The sequence below is a fragment of the Ochlerotatus camptorhynchus genome, unplaced genomic scaffold, assembly GCF_037179485.1.
Source record: "Ochlerotatus camptorhynchus isolate MF236.1 unplaced genomic scaffold, CSIRO-AGI_Acam_v1.1 ptg000267l, whole genome shotgun sequence".
NCBI classification, from domain to species: Eukaryota; Metazoa; Arthropoda; class Insecta; order Diptera; family Culicidae; genus Ochlerotatus; species Ochlerotatus camptorhynchus.
Genome location: NW_027040757.1, coordinates 300863 through 312939, shown reverse-complemented (window position 1 = coordinate 312939; position 12077 = coordinate 300863). Strand labels below are relative to the sequence as shown.

Sequence of the window (12077 nt, the reverse complement as noted above, 5' to 3'; positions counted from 1 at the left end):
AAGCTATAAGTGCAGTCTGCCAACAATTATGAAACACCCACAATTATGGAACACTTCCATTTGATCAACATGCTAGGAACAGTCCCATGATTGTGGGGGACTGTAGTTGATTCGGAATATGCATTCTATCGGAATGCAACCAGTATGAACAAAGGCACTCAAGGTTCTGAATCATGTTAGGATTTGGCCTCTTGTGTGAGGACGCCCGAAACAGTACCGGATGTGGAAGACGTTGCACTAACTAAAATTCATGAGATTTAATCTTTTCCACTACGATTGTTGCTTCTAGTGCGGTTTTAATCACGCCCTCACATGCTCTGAAACCATCTGGAACTATCGCCCAGAGCACTCAATAAAATTGTCCGATGAGCCCAGGATACTCAACATCAGAAACTTGCCCAATTGATAAAGAACTGATTTTCCAACTTTTTATTACATACCTACGACTAATTGACTCAGCCTATCATCGACTTCTAACATTACCACAATCGAATCTTCAATGATGATTACCCCGAGAAAACTTCTCAAAGTGGTAAGTGCGTAAGTGGTATAAGTACGCTACCAGCAGCCATAAAATAGTTACTCGATTTTCATTCCTCAACCATGACAGCCCTTCTGGTAGTGACAATCATCACCTTGCAGTCAGTTCTGGCCAATGTTTTGACAGTTTGTCCCAAGTTCCATCCGAGCAATGAATTCAACGACGAGCTTTGTGTTTCCACATCTTACGTTAAGGGGTCAAACGACGGAGAGGCAAAGTGCGCCTCAATGTCACTATTTTGCTATAAAACAAATGCATCGTCGTTCGATTGCTACGACTTCAACAAACAGGTACGATTTGTGATTGAAACTGACCCACAGCTAAACATCGCCATCTACCAAGTTAGCGTTGGCATCTGCCAATCGCCAGTTAACCTGTTCCATTGCGAACTGACCGCTGACAATTCCATGAGGGGCATGGCTTACAACATTCTGCTGGGAGCTCGGGAACAACAGATGGCCCTAGTGACCACCAATGATCGGAAGATGAGCTGCGAGTGCGACAAGTATCGTGCCTGGTTCATGAATCAAATAAAACAATGCAGCAATCGACGTGGCAAGGCTAACAACAATAAGTCGAAGAACGTCAAGGCTGAGCAGAAGACAAAGCGGGACATCGAAGGCAAGCTTAGGGATAACCTGCTGTATGCTGTGGCAATCATTTTCGGTGTTTCTGGTCTTTGGTTCATCTTGAGGGCTGCAGTTAATAGACTGTTGAACAGCAATCGCGTTGGCTATGAAATTTAAGTTCGCAACGCGGCCATTTTCAATCGCACTTGACGACGAAAATAAACTACAAATAGATCTCTTTTTTTTCTTTATTAAAGAGACTTTCAGCCCTAGGCTGGTTCGTCATCACAAATACATCAAAGTTGTCTAGCCCCTTGCCTTATTCATAACGAATCGATTGTTCAGTTTCTCAATAATAAGCCTTCAAGAAAATGCAAAATTCAGCCATGTTGTATATTGTAAAAAAATTCAAAATGGCGCCTTTGAAATATTTCAATGAATTGTAGCACGAAAACAGCACTTCTGAACGGAATGACGTCCGATCAGACAATCGAGACAAGGTTGTAGAGAAAAATCATGTTTTCATGGAAAAATATTTAAACAAATGTTTTTATTACCTTAAAAAAAACGTAAAGACCTAAAATCTCAAAATGTCGTTGTCCGATCCTTGATTAAAATAAAAAATGCCCGTAAAAATGCAAACTGTTGAAATGTTTAAAGTTATGGACACTTGGAAATCGACAAAAATCGTAAAACATGAACGTCTCGCCAATTTTTTTTAATTTTTTAGTTAAACGTTTTTCCATGTAATTTATACTCAGAAAACAATGTTTGAGACAATTTAAATCATTTCCTGTGAAAAAATATATAGTAACAAAAAGTTTAAAATTCGACCAAAAATTTTTGTTCCACTATGTGTCCGTGGTTAACGGCGCCAGTGGTGTAGTGGTAAGCGTGACTGCTTCTGACCCCAAAGGGCCTGCGTTCAATCCCAGTCGGCGCTGCTGGGATTTTCTTAAGCAGGAAATCTCTGAAAACGGAAAGTAAAGCCGTTGTCGTTGGTTCCCGGTCCATGAGTTGATGGGTCGATAGGTAGGGTCCAGGTGTGGGAGCTTCCTCCCTGGCGTCAGTAGCATTGGTGCTCAGTACGGAAAAAACTGTGTCCGTAGCTTTGAACATTGCAAAAGTTTGCATTTTTCAAGTTTTTTTTTAATTTCAATAATGCATTTTCAAAACTTTTTTTTTAAATGGTTATTTAAAATAAATACAATATTTTTTTAGATTTTACTTTTTCCGAAAGAGATATATTTTCTCTTCATCTTTGTCTCAGACTTCATTTCGACCAGAAATGCCGTTTCCGTGATACATTTAAAAAAAATATAGATATGCCATTTTGAAAATTTTACAAGATACAAAATGGCGGAATTTTACCAGAAATATAAATCATAGCTTATAAAAAAGCATTTAAGTAATGTTTCATATAAATCATACAAACTGCCTGGAACTGCTCAAAGCTAAAGAAGAACAATAAGTTTAAATGAACAAAAGGTTGAAAAGGACAAAAGGTCAACTGCAAGTTGACGGACAAAAGCGACAATGCGAACAAATTCGAATAGACAAAAAGTTGAATGAACATAATGTAACAAATGACAACAGGTCGAAAATGACAAATAGACAGGGCTGGTAGCGATCACTGCTGTATAGTGATAGTGATTTTAGTGACCATGTTGAAGAAATAAGTGACCAAAAAGTGACTTATAGTTATAAAAATAGTGACTAAAAAGTGACCTAAAACCAAGAAATTTTCAAGAATCTGCATTCAAATTCCATTAAACAGTTTTAAAGACCCGAGGAATTTTATTATAATTTCTAAGGACCTCATTCCAAGGGACCTCTGGAAAAAAAAATCATTCAGAAAAACATCAAATGCAATCTGAGGAATGTTAGATTTCTTATGAAGCCTTAGTATTGAGTAGAATCACAAGAAATCTTAGGAATTTCTGAGGAGCACAACTCTTGTGAACTTCACCGGAGAATTCCAAGGGCATTCTGAGGATAATTTCATAAAGTTTGTGGGAGAAAACGAATCTGGAGCAGAAGTCCTTGGAATTTTTATGAAAATACTAAAAGGAGCATTACAATTAAATCTGAGAATAACTCCAGAACATGTTCAAAGGAATTCAGAAAATAAATTCAGAGCAGTTTGCCAAAGAAATTATGAGAAAAAATCTGAGGAATTTCTGATGAGAAATGCCAATGAATTGTTAGGAGACTTTCAATGTAAGTAGAATTCTAAGGGAAGGAGTGATATTCAAAAATAAATCTGGAATGCATTCAATGAATACTCGGAGAATCTTTCCAAAGAATTTCTAATTGTGGAGAATTTCTAAGTAATTCCGAATAAAACTAAAAGAAAATTTAATTCTGAAGATAGCTTCATCGAGATTTTGAGGAAATCTCCGTTAAATATGGAATGAACTATTTTGAGGTCTTCAGAATCACTTGAAAATTCTCAAATTTTTCCTGAAGTTAATGAAACTGCCTTGAAGTTCTTTTTTAGTTTGATAAACTAGCCTGATGCTCACAATACTTCTCCTCAAATTCTGAACTTTATATGACTCTCTAAAGTTTCCTCAATTTTTCTAACGATCATGGATCTTCATTAAAGGTTTAACAATTCACTGAAGTTCTGTAAAGTTGTTTAAAATTTATGTGACTTCTCTAATGTTGACGGAACTGCTCTGAGGTTCTCTGTTCTTTTCTGAAATTCCCAAAACTTCTCTAAAGTTTTTGCAGTTCTCATGAAGCTTGTTTGCCTGAAGCCTGAATTTAATTAAATCGTCCTAAAAATGCTTCAGTGCACTTCTGAACTTATGCAAAGACCTAAAAATTTTTTTTAACGTTTCTGAAGTTATCTGAAAATCTGGGAATTGCTTTAATTTTCAAGTTTGCGGATCTCATCTCATCAAGCTCCATAGATTTCTATGAAGTAATGTTTCTGAAGACCACTGTCCTTTTGTGAAGTTTCTTCTTAATTTCTAAATTTCTGGAATTTAATGGGATTATTCTGAAGCTATCTGATCGTCCTCGAAGTACTCGGAACTTCGCTGAATATCATTAAACTGTCTAAAAATATCTAAATTTAGTTCTCTGGAATTTCTTGAAGATATCGCTGCTTGCTAAAAGTTCTCTTCGTTGATGTTCTTTAATCAATTTACCTAAATTTTCACGTTTTCCGGATGTCCATGTAATTTTGATCACGTTCCAGATATTCTCTCGGAGCTTTGCAGAAGTTTCTGGAAATTCTCTGAGTTTCTCGAAACTTATTTAAGGTTTCTACAATTTGCTTGAAATTATTTGAACTGGCCTTTGATTATCTGATCTGTCTAGATGTTTTCGAAGGTCCCCTAAAGCTCTCAAGCTATTTACGATTATAGATTTCAAACTGCTCCAAAAGTCTAGACTATAGTTACGGGAACTGCTCTTAAGCTCTGAAACTCCCCAAAGATTTCTAGATTCACCTCCCCCTCAAGTTTTCTTAAATTTCTCAAATTCGTTTGATACCTGTGAAGTTCTCTGAAATTCTAGGAACTTCATAAAAGTTCCTGAAAAGTCCCCGGATGCTAAAAGAACCGCTTTGAGGTTCTTACAGCTTCCAGTAAGTTTCCCATATTTTTAGCGTGGTAACTTCCCTTACGTTCCTGCAGTTTGTTTAAAGGACTTCACTGAAATTCTCAGCATTTCCTTCTCCAAAGTTCCTACTATTGTTGTTAATGGGCCTACAACGATGATCTCTATTCTTTCATTAAGTTAATTACGAACTTGAAATAAATCATTTATTTTTTTACCTATTCTGGCACTTTGAATATTTTCAATATCTTGTACATGGAATAAGAAACTTCAAGACATTGAATATTTTTAGATATTGGACTTACTTACTTGGAAAATGAGTAGAATCCTGTATGTAGAGAGAGACGATTAAACGTCACAACGAAAAGAATAATCAATCGTGAAACAATTCACTCTAAAAAAATTTTTTTTTCTCTATTTAGGGTTTTTCTCTAAAAAAAAAAAAAAAAAAAAAAAAAAAAAAAAAAAAAAAAAAAAAAAAATTAATAAAAAAAAAAAAGTGACTTTAGTGACTTGGCCTTAAAAAAAGAGACTTTTTAGTGACTTACTTGAAAAAAGTGTCTCGCTACCGGCCCAAAAATTCAGATGCAATTTAAAGGGCCAAAAGTTAGAATATATAAGGGAAACAAAACTAAAAGTGGAGAAAACATCGAACGAAATTTAGAGTAACAAATGGTTGAACTGGACAGCTATGATTTTTCAAACATTTCAAGTTTGCCGTTACACATTTTACCGGAGGCATCATGTTCGAAGTGTAAACGAAAAATATTCAGACATTATTGGAAAGCAACGATTTTTGATATTTAACTTTTCAACACTTTTTTGGATTTTTACCACAAATTACTTATATTTTTTAACCGTGTATATTTTTACCTACTACTTTGTCTGAAACGTCATTTTGATTAGCAGTAAAATTTTCGATCTCTAATTTGTTGAAAAATATCGAATACACCAAAGTGGCCACATTTTATCAAAAATGTGAATGATTTACAGTTACATCAAAAACCAACATTAATTCTAGTACCTACACGATAGGATCACCCACAACTATAGGAGCATTTACCCTATGGCTAAATGTTGTCTGAATTCCTGCGACCCATCTAAGGACTGCCCACGAGAAACTCTGTTCTAACAGACTAATCGACTATTCGAAATGACCTTAATCGAGTCCTCCTGCGATGCAATTACTGGAACTTCAATGATTGCCAAACTTCGAAAACTAGCCATTGCAAACACGGTACATATAAGTAAGCTACCACCACCGAACCAAAATTAGTTATTCGGTGAAACCACCACCATGAAGAAAGCCGTTCTGCTATTGACAATCATCAACTTGCTTTCGATTCCGGCCGATGCTTTGATAGTTTGCCCCAAGTTCCATCAGAACAAGGATTTCATCGGCAGGCTCTGTGTTTCCATGACTTACTTCAAGTGGGTCACCGGCGAAGCCACACAATGCTCCTCACTGTCGGTAGCATGCTACAATACAACTGTATCGCCCTCGTTGCTCGATTGCTATGACTCCGCTAAGCATGTATGGCTTGAGATTGAAGCTGATGCAGAACAAGTCTTCGCCATCAACCACACTAGCGTTACCATCTGCCAATCTCCGGTTAAGGTGTTCCGTTGCAAAGTAACCGGTGACGGTTCCACGCTGAGCATGAGCTTCAACATTCCAATCGCAGCTTTGGATGATCCCATCGAAGAACAGATGGCCCTAGTGGTCAACAAGGATCGAACGGTGGACTGCGAATGCGACAAGTATCGAGCCTTGCTCAGGAATCCAGGGAAACAGTGCCTAGGCGTTGGCAAGAATCAGCCAGACAAGGAGACCCAGCAGAAGGAAAACAAGAACGCCATCGTTAGGGCTAGGGGTTACTTACTGTATGCAGTGGCAATTGTTCTCGGTATCTCTGGCATTTGGTGTATGTCGAGAGCTGCAGTTAAGAGGCAGTTGAACAGGGGTCGTGTTAGCTGTGAGATTTAAGTTCTTCATTGCTGTTATTGAAATCAGTCATTTATGGTCTCTTTTTTCGATCGTTATCTATAATTCTACGGCAATCTAATAAACGCTCACTGAAAGAAGACAAAATTCCCATAGTTTGATACGAAATTATCAATCAATCTGCTTGGAACAATGGTTAATAATTGCTCAAAAATCATTGCATTATTTTTGAATGACCCCTTCCAAGATTTCAACAATTTGTAAGATCCATCTTTTATATGAGCAGGAACACACAGATTCGCAAATCGTTTCGGATCGATGTTTTTAGAATTACTTGTTATTATACACAGTTGTTTGTTATTGTTCAACATGCCATTTTACATATATGGTTCCCTAGTTTTGTACACGACTAACATTTGAAAAGGGCTTATGCAAAAATGATACGCATCAATAGAGTAATATATATCTCGCAAACGATTTGTTTGATCGAGATGGTGCCTTGGAAGAAATTGCGGACAAGTATTGTGCCTTCAAAGAAAAAATATACCATGTAAAAAAATATTTAACTTTTTAGGAAAAAAAAATCAAAATTATTAAACAAAATTCAAATTACTCAAATTGCATATTATTCTAAAATTATTTTTATATATTTATATTGTAGTTTAGATAAAGTGCTACCTACTGACAATGTGTATTTGCTGGGCAATTCAGAAACAAAAAAGTTGTGAAAAAAGTAGTAGGGGAAATGAAATGTCGGCCTAAATGTCCGTAATTTGGGCCCATACACAAATTCAGCAATCGACCAAATTTTCAATAGCGACCAAAAATATCCATTAGTAACGTCCCAATGACAACCATAAGAAGTGTTAATATATCCGTAAAGCTGGCCAATTCGTGAAGCTGTTAAAATAAGGGGCTCTAGGATTAGTTTAGCAATTTGGCCACATTGATTCTTGTATTGCAAATACCAGTAGGATCCAAACCTAAAACTCCCCAGTTGTCTCGTCTAGTCTTAGGTTTCAGAAGCGTATTCACTTTCCGGAGGATTATATGATATGGCTTAGTGCGATCGCTTTTGCTTACTGAGTAGACCATCATGAGTTTAATTTCACGCCCCTCCACATCCTAGATCCGTTAATCGCTTTAATTGTTAATATGAATACATCGATCACAAGTGATGTGTTGTAACAGAAGGTGCTCGTTTGCCTAGTGGCAAACGTTTTTGCTTACTGAGCAAAAGACCGTGCGTTCAATCCAAAGCTTTTATCCAACATCTCAGTGATTTCTCGTGGAAGTGCAAAGGATTGCTCAGCTTCCATCAAAGCGAGCGTAACGTCAAAACATTCATGCCCATTCCTTTCTTGACTTGCATTCGGACGCGGCCGGCGCTGGTACTGCCTAGTTTGAGATAACCAGGTTCATAGTCATTGAGGATGAATGTTAGTCCCAAGCATCGTCTATTGGTTCTCTGTGTATTTACAGCTGATCTAGCAATAACGGAGTAACATCCGCGGGCGGCCAATCATGCTCATGCTCGTATTCATTGTCCGCAGGTCATCATGTTGAATCTGCGTCCGACAGCTTCGGCTCCAAATTGGCGAAGGACTTCGATTTTCAACTTCTACTCTATGAGTCCATTCCTTAGATATCCATATTGCATGGATTCAGATGCGTATCCACTGTTATTGGCCGCCAGCTTGATTAAAATCCAACATCTTAATTAAAGAGCTGCCATTTTTGATCCCGTAATGTCCCAGATTCCATAAATTATCACAGCTGTGGCCACAAACCAGTAAAATGGAGCCTAATTATAATATGAAGGATTTACGTTATAGAGGAAATGGGTTCAATGCGACTATGAATCTGAAGATTGGGCCCAACGATCAACTTACAATTTTTCTTAGAAGAATGCTATATAAATGACTATTTTTGAATGGGAACATACATAGATGACGTTGATTATTAGGAGGCGGGAGGGCCATGTATTAGATATAGCAAAATACGCTATGAAAGAGGTATGAGGATTTTCTAAAATTAGTCAAAATTGTGCTACGTCACTTATGGATGGTCCCTAATGAGCAGTTTGCAAACAATACTTAGCTTCGGATTTTATTCATGGGCTCAATATGTATTAGGGATACTTAGATCGACTTTAGGGAGCTTAGTCCGTCATCTAGACAATAACACAAAATTTCCTCAAAGAGGAAAGTTTGAGTATCAGTTTCTCACTTGGTCCCACTTCACAAAGAGGAAAAACTGAGAAAAGACAAAAACAGAGCTCCCGTAGCATCTGTTTGTGAGCGGAGTAAGATTTTGTTGCCCTTTGCATCCTCTGAAGAGCTCCTGGATGAAGACCTAATTGATCTAGCCCGATATTTGACCGAGGTAGAACACTTCTTCAGTTTTCAGCTCGAGTGACTTTAAGGGTCAATATTTTAGAAAGTGGTCTTTAGAAAACACATGACATGTGCATGTTTTTGCTGTGTATATTAAGGAATATTTAAACTAAGCATAAAACCGAATGCGATTGAGTCGAAGAGGTTACTAGGTTACCTGGAGAACTTCGAGATTTGTGCGTAATTGCTTTTGTAAACAAACACTCCATTTGACGATTAATCGCGAATTAAAGCTCAATCTAAAAAAAACTAACAACACATTCAGGTAGAAGAGTAGTTCCTCTATCATTTGGTATAGTTTGTTCACGAGATTGCTCTTTTATTCGCAAGAAATCACAAAAGTAATTACGCTCAAATCTAAAAGTACTCCGGAAATAGGTCATGACTTCGACAGTAACATTTTACCTGTATTGTAATTTTTATGCGTTTGAAATCATGAAGAATTGTCTATGATTCCTCTTCACAGATCTTTGCTCAAATTTCGCCTAAAATAAACATGAAATTCTCTCTGATATTCCCTTGACCTTTAATTCTCTGCAGCGCATTTCAAATTTATTTTCGAATTCACCCGAACATTCTCTTTTTTTTTTATTGTTGTCCAAAAAATTCTGATGAAGCTTCATTTCATGCATAAAACTCGCAAGAATTCTCCTTAGGATTCCCATGCAATTCACCATGTCTTGAAATTCTGCTCAGAATTATCTTGGAGTTCTCCTTGAATTCCCTTGAAAATCTTCTGACAATACCTTGAGGATTGTACCGTACAATCGATCCCCTTAGTATTATTCTCGGAATCCCCTTAGAATTTGCCACAGAATGATTCAGGAACTGTCCTCAGAACACAATATCCTCAAAGTTCTTGTCGGTATGTTCTGAACACCCTAATCAGAATTCTCTAAAAATTCTTGAAATGTATTTCAATATTAATTAGAATTGAACCTCGAGTCCTCCTCATAATGGTAGTGCACTTTTCCTCAAACCCCCCGAAAACTTCTACTCAGAGCTCTTCTTAAATTTCGCCTGGAGCTCTCATAATCATCATTGAATTATTTTCACAATTAATCGTTGGAGATTCTGACTTTTTCGAGATATAGCGCTGTTTGCTTAGAAGTCATCATTAAAGATCAGAATATGAGATAAGAGAAAATATTTTAATAATTACAATTCGCCTGTTTAAGTACAAAAAGGTATAAAAGATCAACTCTACCCTTTTATCTTAAAATATTTGTTTACTGTACTGTAAAATCATCATATCCTTTGCACTTTACTGATGTCTTACTGCCAAGAGAGTAAGCTGTTTTGCATCGCACACAAATCTCTCACGAGTTTAATCTCTCATCTTTCCATGTATTTTGATAAAACACATGATGTGTGCCTTCCCTTTCACAGACTTCAAAGCAGAGTAACTGTCGCTGAAAAAAATTTCCGGTCTTTGCAGAATTCCCAACACAAAGATCGCTTGCTTGCCCCAACCAGAATTTCACGCCTTTTTTCGGATTGAAGCGGTGAAAATGCTAAAAAGGAATGTTAATCTAAAAGCAGAAGAATCCAGCAAGAAATGTTAATCTAACATGAGTCTAGCTAATTTAACATTTGGTCTTACTTACGTCGAATGTTAGACGTTTGTTAGACAGATGTCACACATGTTGTTAGACGTTACCGTTGCTGGTTCGGCCCGTTAGATTAGCTTTATGGTGGAATTTTATGCTTGTTTGTTTACACTCTGCTATCCGAGTGTGAAGTTGAACACTTGACGCTCGGATTCAGATAGCAAAGCGTAAACAAACAAGCATACAACTCTCTTCGACTGCGTGTTTGTTTTCTTCATATCATTTTGATATACCAGACGATTTTGACGGAGTTTGATGACGCGTACCCGGTGGAGAACGTTCCAAACGATTTCAGTAGAGATGCCAATAAAGGTTCCAGAAATTTCGACGAAGGTGGTTCCCAATTTGATCTCAGACTTTGCTCGGGTAGTTAGCAAGCAACATCTAAAATCACCACCGAAATCATCTGGAACCTCCTCCGTCGGGAACGTCAGCAAACTCTGTTTAAATCGCCTGGAATCTGCTTCGTCGGAATCATCTGGAACCTTTATAAGCACCATCTGAAATCTCCATCGAAATCGTCTGGAACCTACATCGTCAAGAACTGCAAAAAACTCCGTCGAAATTTTCTGGAATCGTAACTGTAAAAAACTTCGTCGAAATCGTCTGGAATCCCTACCGAACCGAGATAGAGTAGTATAGCTGGCCTTCATTGCCAACATCTGAAATCTCCACCGAAATTGTCTGGAACATGTTCCGAGTAGAACGCCAGCAAATCGACCAAACAACTGGCAAGTGAATGATAGCTGCGAACAAAGCCGGTTTGACCAAAATTCCAACAGAATCATGCAGCCCGAGCATAAACTTCTTTGTTGGTAACATGCTCTAACGCTAACATTTTATTTTCAGGGTAGAGATACAAAACATGTGTCAGGTACCCTATTTTGAAGTCTGTGAAAGGGATTTCTAGGTTTGTTGACTGCACTACTTCCAACCATCTCATTTTCCTCTGTTCGGGACCTAACACTACCGCGACCAGTTATTTGATCTATTGTAGTATATCCCGTGTCCTTAGTTTAGTGCATGTCGTATTACTCCATCACTATTGAGAAATGATGAAGTATTCGATTTTTTTACGGTTGCCATTGCTGCATTTATCTTAAGGATCCGACTCTAATCGAAAGGTCCCGCTATTTATACCCTTCGAACTGTTGAAACACCCTCCAAAGGCGCACCCCTTTGTCAGTCAAAATTGGATTCCTTAGCAACAAAATTAAGGAATGACACCGATAATGACCATGCATCAGAACCCTAGTCTTAACCACTTCAAACTAGAGATCAAAGAATAGAAGATTAGGAAACACATAGATGAAGACTAACTAACTCATTTTTTCCTTGTTTTAAGATCATCCTCGGTGGGCAAAGCCGAGGCATAATAAGTAACAAGGACTTAGACGCGCTCCTTGGATTACTGAAAAATCCTGTTCCCCTAGTTTGAAGTAGTCA

The 12077-nt window shown here is 37.5% G+C and overlaps 2 protein-coding genes across 4 annotated transcripts in view; one reads left to right on the top strand and one right to left on the bottom strand.

Annotated features, from left to right (window-relative positions):
• kst (spectrin beta chain, non-erythrocytic 5 kst) overlaps positions 1-12077 on the bottom strand; it is a 320373-nt gene that overhangs the window by 126004 nt on the left and 182292 nt on the right. The gene's annotated exons all lie outside the window — the stretch shown is intronic.
• The window catches only part of LOC135705458 (uncharacterized), a 69044-nt gene continuing 62944 nt past the window's right edge, over positions 5978-12077 (top strand). Inside the window, exon 1 of the mRNA XM_065227207.1 lies at positions 5978-6541. Within this exon, the coding sequence (XP_065083279.1) occupies positions 5978-6541 (564 nt within the window). The remainder of the gene's footprint in view (positions 6542-12077) is intronic.